The following is an 18,384-nucleotide window of genomic DNA, read 5'->3' as shown; positions in this document are numbered from 1 at the left end:
ATTGTGGGGGCTAAAGTAGAGACACTAAAGTTTAGTGACATACTCGGAGAGGACACAAAATAGTGGATGTGTTGAACTATTTTTTGTATGAGGTCATTAGGACCTACCCAAATTTCTTTTTGGTGACCTAATGATTAAAAGGTGTCCACTTCTAATCCATATAGATCCCATTCAAAACCAAATCCAAGTCTAATCAAATCCAATTTTACCCATCAATCCAATCTTTAGTCCAATCCTTCAACTAACTTTCAATTAACTTTCAAATCATATCCAATCAATCTCAATCACTTGTTTGATTTTCATTGATGTTGATAATTCAAACTCAGCCATTCAACTCTAAAATATAATCCAAATCCAATATTCAAAACCAAATCCTAGGGTTAAGGGCCTTTGTCATGAAACCCTTTCTTAGAGAATTTTCTTTCACATGAAAATCCAATCAAATGACCTCTGATTTGGGGTATTTTAATTAAATCTTACTTAGATATGTCTCTAAGACCAAACTACCAAATTTGAGCTCAATCTGAGGTCCCTAGCACTAGAAATAAGATTCATTTTCAAAGGCTATAAAATATTCAAATATTTACAGCATATGCCACTAGACTTGCAATTCAGTGAAATTTGACCTTGGGATTCTTTCCAAACCTCTTAACCAGAATCATGAACTTTTTCATGATTTGTTGGTAAGTAACCTACACTTTTGTAGACCGTTTGACCTAGGGTTGACCTGTGTTGAGTCTAGTAAATAGGTTGTTAGGCTTAAGTTAATGTCCCAATGCTACCAAGAGGGGGGGGGGGGGGGAATTGGTATTTAAAAATTTTTCCCCTTTTGATAAATTTAACCGAAATTAAACTTTAATGATTTTTTTTTATAAAAAGTTTTTCAACCACAAATTTTTAAAAAACAAAATTAAAAGTAGAAAATAAAAGCTGTAAAATAAAAAGACACACGATTTATAGTGGTTCGATCTAAACCAGACCTATATCCACTTCCCAGAGGCACCCTCTAAGTATTGCACTAATACCAATAGTGACCCATTACAAGCTGATCGTCCCGTACGAACAAAGTTTGTCCGGTACGAACTGTTATTACAAGGTCGGTTCCAAAAACTATAGAAAAATCGGTTGTATCGTCTGGACGAAAATTGGTTCGTCCGGACAAAATTCTTACAGAGACCAGATCGTCCTGGACGATATTTAATTTCGTCTGGACGAAAATCTTACAGAGAGCAACTCGTCATGTACGATAATTTAATTTCGTCTAGACGAAAATCTTACAGAGACTAGATCGTCCTGGACGATATTTAATTTCGTCTGGACGAAAATCTTACAGAGAGAAACTCATAATGTACGATAATTTAATTTCTTATGGACAAAAATTTTACAGAGAACAAATCGTCCCGGATAATTTTTAATTTCATCCTGGACGAATAGGACTTAGAAAATTTTTCTGGCCAGTTCCTATTCGTTCCATGTGATCTTAATAGGAGATAACTATCTGATCGTCCCGTACGAACTGATATCGTCCCGTACGATCAGTATAAATTTTATATGATCTCCTTATGTGTGTGTGTATGTTTTTATTCACTCAATTACAATCACTCCCTTTTAAGTTTATTTCAAAGAAAAGTACAAGCTTCAAATACACAAAGTATCTTATGCTGAATTTTATTTGAAGTCTTCGTAGTCTGGAGTTCGATTTTCCTGAAATGTTAGTACACACAAGAGCAAATACAAATATTCTAAAATTGTTAGGAGATAACTACATATTTGAACAATAATGTTTGGAATCATCAAAACTATACAAGTTGCAAAAATGTAAAACATGCAAATAGCAACTATCTTAACAACCTAGGGTCAAAATGACCAAAATACTCTTTAAATGAGTTTTTGGTCATTTCTCTAAAATTTAGCATGGCCTTCCCTATCAATCTTCAAAACCTACCCCAATGGACCCTAAATATCATTAGGAACACATTGGAGCTAAAACTACACTTGGGTTTAACTTGGTTGACCAAGTCAACCCTGGTTGACTTACCAAATGGCCCTTTATGGTTTAAACACCCATTTCAAATCAAATGATATGCTCTTGATTTGAAACCACTTTCATTGAGTTCATATGATCAATTTGATCTTAATGGACCCAACCCTTGACCCTATGTTAACTTGGTTGACCAAGTTAACTAAGTTTTACCAAATATTCCATACACTTCTGCCCATTTAAACCCTTTGACCAAGGCTTTCCCAAGCTAGTTCAAACCCCTAGGACCACCCATTAGACCCTTAGGGATGACCCTAGGAGGACCCAAGCCTTAGGTTCACTTGGGTTTGCCATTTGGCTTGAAATAATACACCTTCCATCCTAATCCCTTGACCTGGATTAACTAGGGTTTGACACAAATGGATCCAAACCTATCCAAAAATGAGTCAACCTAAACCATGTTGGGAAATTAGGTCACTCAATGACCAATTCAACCCATGATTTGGTTCACCATGACCTAACATATCTTCCCTATCAAGCTCACCATCTAGCTTCACCTGAGTTGTACCCAGGTTTGGGTCAACCCGACCCACTTTACTGAATTAGGCTATCTCTTGCCCAATCGACTCCTTGAATGAGTTCACCAGGCTCCCAGCAAACCTTTCACATCACTCTAATCCAGCTAATGGCCGACAACATTTGAAATGAATGGATAAAGAGCTTCGGAGGTCCCCTCCAACTCGAGCTTCATCCAAGGTTACCCAATGGCTCAATCCATTGATTTGGAGCTCATGAACCCCTAAGGAGGTGTACCCTTCCACATGGCGGCTATCTAATGGCTTGCCCGAGCCATCCCGACCATCCATGGCTATGAGGGTTATTTGAATAGGGCAGCTCAATCCATATAGCGACATTAACTCCCAACCTTTTGAAAATCCTCCCCAGAGTTCTCTGAGCATTCCTCTTCATTCCCCCAACCTCCCAACCCCTTCCAGCTATGCTCCTAAGTGAACTCTGGTGAAATATCTCCACCCTCCTCTTGAAGACACTTTCGGTGGTCCTCAGACCCGGACATTTAGGAGAAGTGCTTACTTTATCCCTCCCTCATACTTCCTGATAGAAAAACCCATTTTTTGGGGCTTTCTACATGGTGAGATTTCGATTCGGAGACCCCTAGTTAGGTAGCTCAGTTAAATTTGAAGGAAACCTTCACCCCAATGGATTTCTTCCATTGGATTGAATGTTTCCATTTCACTGATGCTCCATGCAAAACTTAGAGAAGTTTCACCTGTGGGATCTCTTGAATCAAGCAAGAAAACCTTATGACTACGGGAATGAGTAGGAGGTGGAAGATATAATCATAGTCGTTGATTTTGATCAACGACTCTGATTAAATCCCATAATTTTGGAGCATATTTAATTTAACCCGCTTGATCTTAGATTCTATAACCTTAGTAAATCTCATGTTACCTAGTCAACTGCTAATGATCGGTTGATCAATTAGAGCGCTCCTGTGTGTGAAAGTGCGGTTGACTGGGTAATTTTGTATTTAAAAACTCCATAAATTGTACATAACTTTAAAAAATCATATCTCCCTCCATGCTGAACCAATTTAGGTGTTCTTAAGCTCATTGCAAAGAACTCAGAGAGATCTTTAAAAGCCCTATAGTCTCATGCTCTAATTATTTTAGTATGAATGCCAATTTTATTTTTAATAATTATGGTATTATTGCATTTATGTGCTCAATTAATTTCACCATGGCTTGGGACTTTGGGAGAATGAATTTGGGCATGTCTTTAACATGTCCAAAATTTTCCTCCTCTTTTTAAGGTGATTAAGGGCATGTCCTTACCAATTTAGGCTTAAGGGTCAAGGTTTGACCACTAAGTTTAAATCAATTTTATGATCTTTCTAATGGGATTTAGGATCTAATTTTTGGTGCAGTTATTGTACTTAGTCTTGGGAGTTTAGAATCACTGATTTCATTCCCATCCAATCCTAGGGTAGTGACTTAGAAATTTTTTAAGGTAACCTAGAGGTTACCTTAGGTGGTTTGGTTAACCGCCTTAGAGAGTTCCAATTGGGCCCAAATTCAAGGAGGTTGGACATTAATATTAGGTAATTTCATGGTTCAATTTTCACTAGAAATGGAATCCATTTGGTCCATTTACTAGGAACCCCAAAATCCCTTCCTAAATTTGACCTAAAACCTTAATTAATTCATTATTAATTCATATAAAATCCAAAAAATTCACATAAGGAACCTAATTACTTATAATTGAACCCTTAACTCATAAAAATAAAAGTCTCATTATCTGACCATTAATTTAACTTTAATTTAATTTTTAAGAAAAAATATCAATTAATTCAATTTATTAATTAATAATATTTAAAAATTCTAAAAACATGCCTAAATTCTTAGAAACATACCCTTAATTCATTCCTAACCTTTGTGGATGATTTCAACAAGTTTGGAATTGATTTGGATCAAAATCTAAAAATCCCCTTGATTAGACCATTTTAGTAGAAATTCCAAAAAATAACCAAACTTTAGAAATCACCAATAATTCAAGAAAAATCCAATTTAATCAAACTTAAAGCCATTCAATACTAATTAAAGTCTAGTATTTAAAAAAAATATCGAACCTCCATAATTTGGTCAAAGTAAAAAAGTCAACCCCCTGGTCAACCATAGTTTAAAACTAGTTCAAAACTTCAAAAAATTATAACTTAATATATAGAAAACTCTAAATCGAGTAAACTTAAGGTCTAATTACTCATTTTAAGGTTTAATATTCAAGAAAAATATCAAAACCAACCTTAATTTTAAAAGTCAATGTTTAACCCCTTAATTAACATATTAAAATAATCCAAATAATTCCAAAATTTCTAAAATCCAATAATTAATTCAAAATTCTAGACAATCTTAATTTAATTATTCAAACCAAAAATCAATATACTTAATTAAAATTTATTAACCATTAATTATCGACCAATCAAATTAACTTAATCAACCCTAATTATTACTTGGTAACCTGAGCCCACGAGATTATTAACTTAACCCCAAGAAAGATAAAATAAACTTTATGACCTTGGTGAGCAATAAATCTAGTAATTATTTAACAATTAAAATATACCTCAATTAAGTTTTAATATATTAATATTCAAACATTAATCAAATTCCCACTTTTGACCTTAATGAACTTGAACACTATATAACTTTAATAAACCATCCATCTTAGGATCTACCCTAGCCATATAGCCTTTAGCACACTTTAGATGATTTGTTAAGATATCCAATTCTAATCTAGGTTAGGTTAGTATTTACTTTTTACTACTATGTGTTGGGTTTTTGAGTTTTTATTGTATACTATAGTTAAAAATTGATTAATATGAGTATTTATTTACTTTAATTATATTCTATGAATTGATGTGATTGGTGATAATTTCACTACGGGAAAACACGCGAATACCGTCGGACTTTCCGACGGAATATTTTGCGTCGATAAATATGGCGTTAGTACAGGCGCATAATGTGAAGGAATTATAACGGCTTTTTTTCCGGCGCATAGTGCGCCATAACATTTTTTACGACCAATGCGCTGGTCGTAACGTCAGAATTTACCAGCATTTCATTAGTACCGGCGCACTTTACGGCAAAAAATGTCCGGCTCACTTGCCAGGTGGAAAATACGACGGCCATGTTAAACTCAACAACTTGTAACTAGCACCAAATGCACCGAAAAATAGTCCGGCGTCTAGGACGCCAGAAAATCCGCCGGCTAAAGCTCTATTTCCGAACACGAGCCCATCTGCCTGCTCATTTTATTTGTTCATTTCTCTCGCATCTCTGTTATTTTCCTCGTCGCCCAGTGTCGCTCACCGTAGATCGACGTGGCTGACCTATGTTGACGATCATCGGACGTCACCGACGATCATCGCATTCGTCACGGGGGAAAGCTCTATTTCTGACCGTGAGTTTCTGCCTCCTTCCCATCGCCTCCCTCCGTCGATTGAAAGTCGCCTCCCTTAAGTTTACTTTAGTCATATGAACTTGTTTATTTCTTTGAATATGTATTATTGAATAATATGTGATGTTTTTAGTTGGTTGTTGCTATTGAACAATTTATTTTAATGGATATTTATGTTTTTTAGCATATGTTGAAGTTCTTTATGTTGTGGAAAAGTTGTGGAACTATATTTGTATATGTTTGCATGTGTGGAAATTCGATTGTTGGCTGGGAAGGCAATTTTTTTTTGTCATTGCTACAGGTTTTCAGCGGATTTGGCATTGAAAATATGACAGAAATGACGATATAATGAATCGGAGCAATCATGCCGTCATTTTTGTGTCTGTCAGAAATTTCCAGCACGCCTTATGACGTCTTTTTCGCCGGCATTTTTCGGCGCCATTTTTGCGCCGGAAAAAAGCCGTAGCTTAGTTATGGCGAACCTACGGCATTTTATCCGCCGGTATTTTCCGTCAGATCCATACGTCGTATATTATTGACGCATATGTCGCAGGAATTATCGGTTAAGAAACGACATTTTGACTAATATATTTTGCGCCAGTAATGCACCGGAGAGTACGCCGGAAAGGTTTCCGGCGTATTATAAACATCGGAAGATATTTATCAACGCGCATCAAACCGGCGTACAATAATCAGACGAAAATGTGCCGGAAACCCAGGACTTTCATCGAGTTTTACGTGTTACCAGCGGATATTGTCCGCCAGTAATAGCGTGTTTTCCTGTAGTGTTTACCCTTAAGTTAGGACTGATCTGATTATTCACTAAGTTTTTTGTAGGTGGCTACACTTATGTAAGGCATGCCTATGTAGGTGGCTATTTATGTTATTATAACTATATCTTATATTTTTAGGAAGAGTTTCTTGGTTGGGAGCCAACACCACTGAAATTGCATACGAGAACTCATCAACATCAAGCTAACTATCAGTGGGTTAATGAAAAGGCTAAAAAGGCTCATGTGAGTATAATTTTTTAGAGTTTGGAAATAGAAATTTATTATAATAAAACTAATTATAATATCAATATATTTTATGGATTTATTATTGCAGGATGATTTTGTACGAGCTCAAGAAGTCGTCAGTCCACTGGTGAGGGATCATTTTTAGGATCGACCCAGATTTCTAAGTATCATACATGGTCAGGTGTTGTTGGAGGAAGATAGAGGGGGAGGGTATATGGTTTGGGTTCGCAAGTCTATGCTTATGAGGGCAGTTCATCCACTTCAGCCTTTTATAATCCAAGTGGAGCTGAAGAAACTATAAGCTAGAGGATTACAGCGCTGACGAGAGAGATAGAAGAGATGAGAAAATTCAAAATGAAATGCAGGAAGAGCTATGATCCTACAAAGATGAAAATCAAAGGAAGAAAGAGCAAGAACAGCCATATGCATCTCCAGACAAAGAGGATACGGAGGAGGATTAGTACTCTTTTATGTTTGATGAACTTATGATGATCTGATTGTAAACTTATTTGGTTATGAACTTGTTTGGTTTAACTTATTGAACTTAGTTATGAACTTATTGAACTTAGTTATGATGATCGATTTTATCTGGTTTAACTTATGAATATATTTATGATAATTATTGTGATTGATTATAGTGGCGTGTTGCCCAAAATTATTGTGATTGCTATATTTTAAGTACAAGTTTAGAGTTTAGGGTGAAAATCCCTCAAATAGAGGGGAGGCTGTCAATTTTTTTTAAATGCTACAGGTTTCCAGCAGCCAACCGGCGGTTTAGCCGCCAAAAACATCGATACCGTACGGATAATTGACGCCTTCAAAAATCTACTAAAACCGCCGGTATATTCCGACGGTTTGCCGACGGTATCCGGCGGTAAACCGGCGTTTTTAACGGCGATTCAACGACCAGTACACTGCTGGTAAGAAAATCGGCGGTCTCCGGCGTAAGGTAGCCAGAAGATAACTGGTAGTATAAATCGCCGGAAAACTGTCGGTGAAGAAAATTGCTAGAAAAACACCACTGAGAAAGGTGTCTGGCGCCATTTTTTCTAGCAGTTTCTAAACCGCTGACAAGCCCCCGGTGTTTTACAAAATCGTCGGAAAATAAGTAGTAACTGCCAGTCCAGACCGCTGGTAATGAGTGATTTTCCTGTAGTGGTAATAAAATAAGGCTAAAATTATAATAAATATAATTATAACAAGTGCTTCATTTAGTTTATATATATATATATATATATATATACCGGTTGAATTAAAAAAAAAATCTTTCGCCCCCCTACAGCCGCTCCCGCCAGCTTCCCGGGTGACCCAATCCCGTCGGCACGCCAGCGCGCGCTCCAGCTGTCGCGCCAGACCGCGGGTCGCGCCAGACCCGAGCCCGAGTGCGCCGGTCCGCGCGCGTGAGCCAGCCCGAGCCCGAGTGCGCCAACTCGCCCGCACCCGCGTCTGTCTTCGCTGAGATTCGAACCGTAGACCTCCTCACCCGCAGCCCCGATGCCTGACCAATGCGCCGATTCTGCAAAATGGTTAATTGTAAGTATTTTTTTATTTATATTAAAATAGTCTGAATATTATAATTAAACATTATTTATTTAAAATTTTTATTTTAATTGATTATTAAAATAAACTAGTTAAGTAAAGCCGCCGGTAATCCGTCGGAATGCCGCCGGAAAATTCTGCGGGAAAATTTTGCGGGAAATTAGCTGTCGCAAAATTTTTCGGGGAAATTAGCCGTCGGAAAGCCGCCGGTAATCCGTCGGAAAGCCGCCGGAAAATTCCGCGGGATAATTTTGCGGGAAATTAGCCTTCGCAAAATTTTGCGGGGAAATTAGCCGTCGGAAAGCTGCCGGTAATCCGTCAGAAAGCCGCCGAAAAATTTTGTAGGAAATAAGCCGTCAAAAACCGCCTGAAATCCGCCGAAAAATTGACCGCCGGAAAGCCGCCTGAAAATTCCGCCGGTAATAAGTGTTTTTCCTGTAGTGTTTGGAATTTAGGGTGGATTTTGAACCATAAGACCCCAACATCTGAGAATATAATCCCAAATTTTGATGAATTATTCAACTCAAATTAAAGATTTCCTCGATCCAAAACATAAATCCTAACACTTAGTTTAGGTTGAGACACTTCTGAATTATTTCATAAACTAAAGGTGTTTTCTACCCCTCCTCCATTGACTCCAAAAATAAGTACTCCAACTCGATCCAATCTTAATTGAGATATCAAATTCAACTTATTTGATTCCTATTCTTGAAAAGTCTAAACAGAAATTTTGATGTTAATTTAATAGAGATTATTCATAAGAAATTCAACCTCCCTATGATATAATAAACTTCGAGGGCTTGCGCTCGTAGGAGTTTTAGAACCCACACTAACTTTTAAAAATTAGTTTTCAAAATCCAATTAGTCTTCTCCAAGAAAATTGAAGTCAACGACGATCGTTATCGCCATATTTGAACAATTAACAATGAATAATACTTTCTTCCTTTGGGGAGATATATCATTTGTTGACAAAATTTTGAATACAAAATTAGCGATAATTCATCTAGATTATTGTAGCTAGATATTCGATTGAACTACACTTTGACCCTTTAGGATCACATACGATTCTTTCTTAAATCTAGCTACATATATATTCAAGGTGGATTTTGCAATTCTAAATCTGTACCTCATTTTGAAATCTTATTTATATCTCTCGAGGTAGTATATATTTTTTGATGGGTTGTTCAATTTCAAAATTAAAATTCAAAGTCAATTTCAAATTCTCCAAAGAAGATTAAAATTTTCAAATTCGCTTTCAAACAAACAAAAGGACGTAAGTAATCATTTGATTGAACCATTATAAATTCTAGCGTGCTGATTCTGATTTCTTATTTTCCTCGCTTTACTATTTATGTGATAATTGCTTGGTGAAAATCGATGATTAATACTTCATTCTGTTGATAAGAATATCATCATCGTTTTTTTGACTTTTGATAAAATTATTCACTTCTACATCAAGCGATGATTGTTAATTATTTTTAATTATTGAAAAAAATTCAAAAATATAAGTGTTGTATTTTGAATTAAGCAATTATTTTTTAAATTAACTAATTCACCCCTCTTGCTAAACTATCAATTCAGTCAAAATAATGATGTTTTCACTAAAAATAGAGTAGAGACAACATATGTCATAAATGGCGGTGGATTTATGGCAGATTTTTTGTTACAATGTACGATAGATATTCTGCCGCAGTTTACTGAGATTTCATTGCACATATGCCACAAATTTTTCGCAAAATATTTGCGACGAATCTCTTCCATCGCAAATATACTTTTGTGATGCAGGTTTTAAACGACATATTCTACTCGGTCACAAATCCGTTGTAAAACAAAATTTTCGACGGATTTCTCTTGTTTTGTTGCGAATTATTCGGCCGCAAAAAGCTGAATTTCGAGATTGTGGTGTGAATCTTTCTAAGTTCTAAGAGGCAATGCAGTAGATCAACAAAGCAATCCTTGTACATGGGATATCGGGAGCAAGAGTTTGGAATTACTACAACGCTAGCTTAAGGTTTAGGGAAAAACAAATAAAGGAAGCATGGGCGGAACCCAATAGGTTCCAGGGGGGGCAGTTGTCCCCCCTCAAAATTTTTTTTTAATTTTTTTATATGATTTTTTTAGGTAATTTACCCATTTTTATTCATTTTTTAGTCTTTATTACAAGGGTTTTCATGCAATTGCCCTCCTAAAAATTTTAAAATACTATGGTCTTTAGGTAATTGCCCCCAACAGGTCGAACCCCGCCAGAAGACATTGCCCCCTTGGACCCCAACATATATGTCTTATAAGTTTGCCCCCCCAGAAAATTAGGGCTGGTTCCGCCCCTGAAAGGAAGGCTGATTTATCATACATTTTACAAATTTGCAACATTCCTAACTCTATCACATGAACTTTTATTATATCCAGTGAACGTACGCAGAGGAACCTTCGGTTTTAGGCAAAAAAGTGCATGTACCAAGTTTTTTGAAAAAACTCAGTACACCTCGGTACTCGGTACTCGGTACAGGCGTTTTTTTGCCTAAAACCGAATGTTCCTCTGCGTACGTTCACTGAATAAAATAAAAGTTCCTATCACATACCTATATTTTTTCCTTCTCTTGCCAATACTTGTGACAGACCATTTATCCGTCGTCATAAATATGCTACATTTTTGGAACATATTTGCGATAGTGTTACAAATCCATCGCAACACCGTATTGGTCAAATGTTCATTGCAATATTTAAGGCATTCATAATAGCATATATGGCGAGTCGTAAGTCCATCACAAAGTTATGACAGGCAGTAAATTTGATATTTCTAATAGCGCATGCATTTATGCTACTTCAATATGAATAATATCAACAAATTTGAAAATTCTAATTTAACAAAGCCTTCAACTTCATTAAAACTTGTTCACCAGAGATTTAAAAACCCCATCAAAACCTTGAAACAGTATAGAAAAAGAGCTTTAATCCCTCCATCAAAAGCTTTTCTTTCTGGGCAATAGTTGATTCAAATCGAAACCTTAATTGCATACCAAACAACCCTAAAGGCTAAAGGCCAAGTCTTAATCACACAGGAAAGAAAAATTTCCTGCCATCGTTCGCATACAGTGCTCCTGCTTAGCAAGCAGTTAATAAGGTCGGCTGGCAATTCGGTGAGACATTCAATGCAGCGCTTGAGAAAGCGTGGCCGTGAGCGATCAGAAACGCCCGCACGTGATTCTAAGCCTGGCCCGCGGCCTGCCGCGCCGGCCCGCTCGCCGGCCACCGACGCATAGTGCACCTCTTTACCAACGCATAAACAGCAGGGTTCATTGTACCGAAATAAACGATTTCAAAAAGCTGTCAGAGCTCGATAGCTTCACAGTTTCCACAGAATAATAGCCCAACCAGGAATCCATTGATGGCCAGTAACAGTACATAAAGCAAAAGGATGATGACCTAAATACACAGACTCATAAACTATAACACTTTATGATCTTCTTAGAACAGTTTCAGAATTATAGGGAAATATAAAATCTATAAGAGCCATGGCACAAGGAAAGCGGAGTCAATACCCGAACCGCCACCGCTGTTCGATGCCATTCCTTACCTCTCACCTCATAGCGAGGTTCGTTCTTGACTCGACCCTGACCGCATTGCGCACAGCAACCATGCAAACCACAACCATTTCTTCTCTTCTTAGCCCACTTTATTGTTCCCAACAACAACAACAAAAAAAAAAACCAAAAAAAAAAAAAAAGTCTAATTAACTGATTATTAGCGCTTCTCTCTCTCTCTCTCTATAATATATTAATAGATATAGATATATATATAATACGGAAAAATTAGGTAGCTTTGTGGGGTTGGGAAATTCAGCTTTAGCAAGTCAGTGCGGACTTGATTTTCAGGACGGTGCAGGAAATTAGGCTTTTGACTGTGTCGACCGATTGAACGGTGAGCTCAGCCGTGGAGAGGGTGGTGACAAGAATCTGGAAGGCTACAGTAAGTAGGGATCCTCCTACGCTGCCGGAGCCACCACTGCCATCAGGTAGAATGGCGAAGCCGGAGGGCAGCAGCGCAACGTAGGATGAATCGCCGCCGTTCATGACAAGGTTAATGGCAGGAGCGTCGACCGGGGCGTAAACCACCAATGAGCCCGCCGCATCTGTGCTTGTTTCTTGCAGTATCAACATGCTCTCATCTTCATGTTTCTGATTTCCATTGGCATCCTGCAACAGCAATGTACTTTTTTACGATTTCAATATGTATAAAATACAAAAAAAAAAAAGAAAATCATAGGATGAGTAAACTAAAAGTTTGTTTTTTCCAAAGATCAAGCACAGAAATATAAATTATTCAAATTTAAATTTATGAACAAAGAGAACAAACACCTTATAAAATACTATAAAGTTAAATTTATATGACAAATACAGCCTTACTCTGAATTAATAGTTACAGCGACGAAAAAAAAAATAAAAATAAAAAAATAGTTACAGCGACGATGAGGAAGCCGATAATCAGCAACAAGCTAATAAATATGCTTATTTTCAAAACTTTTTTATTTACAAAATTTACACTGCGTGAAGAGCACAGAGTTAAAATTCTTTCTTTTTTACACAAAAATAATATTTTGATTTTTAAAGGAAATTGTAAAGCATATATACATTCGCATGTCAGGAAAGATTCAAGCCTAATTGCTCTTTTTTGGGACCAGCGATTGCCCATTAAATTATTAATAAAAAAAAACTAGCGAACGGTCCAATCCATGCAACTGCGCCTGGCGCCTCCGATTTACGTCAGCGGAGGAAAAGTCTCACCGTCCTCCTGTACTGATAAAGGCATCTTACGACTTGGGTCCTCCTTTTCACCAACAGCAAACAAAGAACTTTACGCAGAAGACTTCCGCAGCCTGGTTATTTTTCTTCATCGTGTATCAAGTGGAATATTTTGCGATTTAATTTTGTAATTTATATTATAAATTTTAAATTTTGAATGCACTTACTTTAATGATCAATCCATAATATTTTAGGTAAAAATTTTGAGAACAAATTTATTCTGTATATGAAAAAAATAAATGAAGAAATTTAGAAGGGGAAAGGAAGACGGGTTATTTTTTACCATAGAGGAAGAGGTGGCGGGGACAGTGGCGCGGAGGAGGGATACAGCGTTTCCATGGTCCTGGCCCTTGGCTATATGGGCGACCTCCTGCATAGGGCCACCATTGGAAAGAATGTCCCACTCCCGCCGCAGATGCTCGTCCCTCAGGAACTCGAACAAGCGCTGTGCAGAGACCAACGGGAGCCACACGGACGTCGCCGCGCTCAGTACAACCCCAGGAGGCTCACCGGGATCATCCACGCTCTGCCTCGTCATAACCCGCACCATGTCCTCCCCGACCTCCACCGACCGCAGTTCCCTCCACTTCCTCTCCGCCCAAGCGCACACTCCGGCGCAGAAGTTTTCCGTCATCCTTCCCGCCAGCCGCAGCATGCTTCTCCTCCCTGCAACCGTTATCGCCGCTGTATGCGGCGAACACAAACCATTGGTCAAAATGCAGTGCGCACTTTGCAATATCAAATAGATAGATTTATGGTGCTCACCGGGGTTATCGCCGGGCGGGGGCGAAGAGGCGGCCATTATGGCGAGGCATTCGGCCTGTCGCTGGAGCGCCGAGAGCCACCGACGAGCGCCGAGGCCAAGGCCAGAGCGCAGCGGAGGACGGAAGAGCTGGTGCACCGCCGTTTCGTCGTATTCCGCGTGTTCCACCCATGTGACCTGTGCGGTTGATCATCAAACCCGCACGTGAGAAATAAATTTGAGTAATTAAACTATTATTCTAATTTTTATTGGATCCTGCATTCCTGCTACAACTTAGGATTCCAGAGAGAGAGAGAGAGAAGCTGTATCTCACAAGTTCTTCCATTTGAAAACCTAAAGCTGCTTTTTTTATTTTATATTTCAACATATTAAAAATCATTAAAAATGTAACTTTCAATTTTAAAATTAATTTTTATTTGAATATGGAGCAGATATATCACAAATTTTTTAATTGTGTTTAATTTTATTCTTATATAACACGAAATGCTATTTTTACTCAAAAAATTATCAAATTTAATATAATTTTCCGATATCAAATTCATGTACTGATATTCCCCTCTATCCTTAAAAATAAAAATATTGGTATATCTAAATTTAGGAAAAATTAAGAAAAGTAGGATGCCTCCTCGTGACTTGCAGCAAGTACTATTGTTGAAAAGTGGAACCCTCTCCTCTCTCCTCTCTCTCTCCCTCTCCTCTCTCCTCTCTCTATCTGTTCATATTTTCTTTACTATAGAAAATAAATTATAAAACAAATTTATAAATATAATATTTAGTTAAGAGAGATATTTACAAAATAAGTTATGATTGAACATTATTAAGCAATTATAAAATTCCTTTTATATTCTAAAATAAATTTATTATTTTATATATTTGACTAAATAATTATTTAATGATTTATATTCTCCTCTTATAAAAACAATTATTTAATTGAAGATCCACGATCCGTTTTTAAAGTATTAATAAAGAATGGACAGGAATAACGATCACCAGCACATGAACAATAAATTACAGCAATTATGACCGAAAACAAAAAGAAGACAGCTTCGAGGGGTCGATACCTTGGAATAGCCGCTGGGCATTGCTTGCACCAAAAAGCCCGACGGGAGGCGCCGGCAACTCATGTGAGCGCCGGAAGCAGCGAGGCTTTCGCGAATGCCGTCCACTGAAACGTCAACGACGGCCCACACACCCTCCGCGTGCTGCTTGCAGAATCTCAGGAAGCTCACCTCCCTCACCGGCACAAGCGGCGTTAGAACTTGCAGCTCCGCATGCATCTTGGATGCCAAAAACAATCAGTTAATACGCATATCGCATTTTGATTTAGAACAATTCGTAAAGGGGATTTTTTTTTTCTCACCAGTTGCAATGCGCCGTTTCGAGTGCCCCCCATGCCGCTCGATATGATGTCAATGGTGCCGGCTTTGGCGACGATGCATGGGAACATTTTCGCCCAACGGGTCTGCTTTGAAGAATTTAGATCATGATATTAAAGAGTAAAGAGTAAGAAAGAAAGAGTATGGTATTTAAGAGATTATGATCATGAAAGTGCTGACCACATCCATGAAGGAATCAATGAGGATCATGCTATTGATGAGAACGATTCCCGTCTCTCTCGTTGCCTCCGAGACGAACTCAGCCGGCTTCGGGCCAACGCAACGATGCAAAGATCTTGAGTATTCGTCTAAGTTGAGAACCTCGCCCCGGCCGTCGATGTTCGGGATCCAAAAGGGAGCGTCCATCTGCGCCAACTTTATTAGTTCATCCATTGCTGCCAACGCAAGCTCGAGCAACATCGACCTCTCGGAGCCGGCAAGGACGGCACGTGCGGGCTGCAGCATGGAGCTTCCGGATGGGTAATTATCCCCGCCGCCCATTGCAGTGAGGGCCGTGAAGCCAACGCCGAGGTCGAGTGGCGCCGGAGAGAAAGGGGATGATAGAGAGGACATGGGGCGGCCGAGGAACCTGGAGGCTAGGGCGCACACGCGGTCGAGTTCGTCTTTGAGGCGTGCATTTTCAATCCTGAGGTGTTGCTCTTCAAGTGAAACCTCCCCAAGCATCGCCGGACTACCGCAGGAGCCGCACACCGGGCTTCGCATCGCTTCCCTGATGGTCAGGTTCTCAGCGCGGAGCTTGTCGTTCTCCGAGCGGAGAATCGAGTTTTCGTGCCGCTCGATCTGCGTCTGCATCCAAATCGCTCGACGATTACATATAAGCAAACGGCGAACAAATTAATAAAGAAGACAATTTTGATTTAATTTCTCTTGCCTTCATCTGCGTGCGGCGGTTCTGGAACCAGAACTTGACCTGGCGTGGGTCGAGGTTGAGACGCTTGCTCAGCTCCATTCGTTGCTTTTCATCCGGGTGAGGGCACTCCTTAAAGAGACTGTACCATGATAGTATTGAGTTCGAGGGGATGGAATATGAATATAAAAGTGTTTATAATTAAAAGAATTAATAACCATGTCTTACGCTTCGAGCTCTTGAATTTGTTGTGGAGTGTGGCGGTGGTATCTCTTCTTCTTGCGAGGATTCTCTTGGTCGATATCGTCGCCGGAGCCGCCTTCGAGGTTGTCACTACCGCCTGATCTGCTCTCATTCTCATCCTCCCTGTTCTTAACCATCGTCTCCGCATCTCCGGTAAAAACTCCTAATCTGCTCATCTCCCCCTGTCCGGCGGTGTTCATTTGCTGCCCGCAATATCAGGTACTTATAAAATCCAAATCAAAAGATGGAAACATTGAAGCTGAACTTAACTGAACGCTTACCAGGCCGAGGGAGAGGCCGGGAGAACTGAAGGCTGGATTTGAGAGAAGACGCGTCTGCTGTACGCCTCCGGCGGAGTACGGCGGCAGACCGCCGGAGCTACCAGAGTCGAATAAGCCGTCAAAACTCATTTAAAATTCCTCCCTTTTTCTCCCACAACGAGTTTCAATATATAATCCCTCTGAAACCAATATATACCTCGAACCCCCAACCGCCAAACAGATCCCGAGCACACTGAAGAAGAAAAAAGGAAAGTCGAGGAAAAAAAAAAACTGAGGGACAGAAAGAAAACCCAGAGTATCAAGGAAGACAAACAAGAAACGCTTAAACGGAGCTTCGATCTTCTCCCTTTTCAATAAACAACGCAAAGGATCCGGATTTATTGGACGGAAAGGAAGAGATAGAAGCCAAGCAAACAGAGCCAAAAGCTAACTTAGCGCCTCCTTCGCCACCTCCCTCCAAACAAAACCAAACAAATTAAGATCCCGAGCTACCCCCTACGGAGAAGATAGGCGAAAACGGCAAAAAAAAAAAAAAAAGGGGCTCAAACCCCGCTGCCAGTACTGTAGCGGATGGAGATGATAGAAACACGCACATGTGGACTCAGAGAAGCCTCACAAATTAGAGAAGCCGCTTCATCATGCGGCGCTCCTTCGAAAAACTACCACTCAGATAAAACTAAATTAACGAAAAGAAGAAGAATCTCACACAGGTGAAAGCTGTGTAAAATCCAAGTTGACCTAAAAAGTCCAAACAGATAAAAAAAAATCATATAAAACTGCAACTTGGATACGAACAATCCCCTCCTTCCAACTTCCCGATCGCCTCTGCTCCTCCTTCAAAAAATTACACTTTTCATCAATATACTAAGCTACAAATACAAATAAATAAACCAAGACAACAACTCTGAAAGAGAGAGTTCATTACCCAATTCCTCTCTCTCTCTATCTTACTCTCTGTTGCGAAAGAGACCGAACTCAAAGATGTCAAACGGAAGCAGAACAGTCCAAAACTAGGCGCGTGAGTTATTTCCATGGCGGACTGCGGGCCTACAGGAAGATATAACCGTTTGGTACCGTGTGAAATGACTTAACTACCCCAATAACATTTATAAAGGACGGATAGGTCATGTTTGGGTAGCCATCTGATTAGCTAATCTTCACCGTCGGATCTCGTGAGCACCCCATCCAACGGTTCATCCAAAGGGTATCGCCACTGCAAGATAGGGACCAAGGAGATGGCCCGGGAAAGGATCAGGGCGCAATTAATGAGCGGGTCCGGTGCGGGGGTGAGGAATACGGTGCCACCAGCTTGTCCTCATTAATGTTCACATGTGACACATTAATTTTTTTTTCTTTTATTTTTTTTAAATATCTATGATCTTTATTTTTAATTTTTTTGTTTCATTAATAAAGTGATGGTTAAAGCCAGTGCGGGTACTTTTAAATTAATATTTTTTGATTAGGCCATTAACTTCGGCATATTAAATAATTAATTGGAATGCTTATTGTCTATTAGAAGGGCGATTCATAAATAAGTATACTA

At 39.0% G+C, this 18,384-nt stretch overlaps 1 protein-coding gene across 2 annotated transcripts; it reads right to left on the bottom strand.

Moving 5' to 3' along the window:
* Positions 1-11,860: 11,860 nt before the first annotated feature.
* On the bottom strand, positions 11,861-17,847 carry LOC110112040 (homeobox-leucine zipper protein ROC6). Of its 2 annotated transcripts, none has more exons than XM_020844123.2 (10): positions 17,767-17,847; positions 16,842-17,675; positions 16,546-16,742; positions 16,342-16,459; positions 15,630-16,256; positions 15,434-15,535; positions 15,135-15,350; positions 14,076-14,250; positions 13,594-13,994; positions 11,861-12,704 (listed from the first exon to the last, which is right to left on the bottom strand). In XM_020844123.2, the coding sequence occupies exons 2-10, from the start codon at positions 16,968-16,970 to the stop codon at positions 12,354-12,356; spliced, it is 2,316 nt and encodes a 771-aa protein (XP_020699782.1). In that variant the 5' UTR covers positions 16,971-17,675; positions 17,767-17,847; the 3' UTR covers positions 11,861-12,353. The 2 variants fall into 2 exon arrangements, with proteins under 2 accessions (XP_020699782.1, XP_020699776.1); XM_020844117.2 differs by having other exon boundaries at positions 16,546-16,763; positions 17,767-17,846.
* Between the last annotated feature and the right edge of the window lie 537 nt (positions 17,848-18,384).

This window comes from Dendrobium catenatum, unplaced genomic scaffold, assembly GCF_001605985.2.
Source record: "Dendrobium catenatum unplaced genomic scaffold, ASM160598v2 fragScaff_scaffold_1638, whole genome shotgun sequence".
In the NCBI taxonomy this organism is placed as follows: domain Eukaryota; kingdom Viridiplantae; phylum Streptophyta; class Magnoliopsida; order Asparagales; family Orchidaceae; genus Dendrobium; species Dendrobium catenatum.
This window is presented reverse-complemented; position numbering and strand designations above follow the sequence as displayed.

What these genes read in the sequence shown, in the direction of transcription:
- LOC110112040 (XM_020844117.2), bottom strand. Translation starts at nt 16,970, where the DNA reads ATGAGTTTTGACGGCTTATTCGACTCTGGTAGCTCCGGCGGTCTGCCG. An exon ending in CCGGCCTCTCCCTCGGCCTG is followed by an intron (nt 16,764 to 16,841) that starts GTAAGCGTTCAG and finishes TATTGCGGGCAG; the next exon opens with CAAATGAACACCGCCGGACA. An exon ending in ACCGCCGCACGCAGATGAAG is followed by an intron (nt 16,257 to 16,341) that starts GCAAGAGAAATT and finishes ATTTGGATGCAG; the next exon opens with ACGCAGATCGAGCGGCACGA.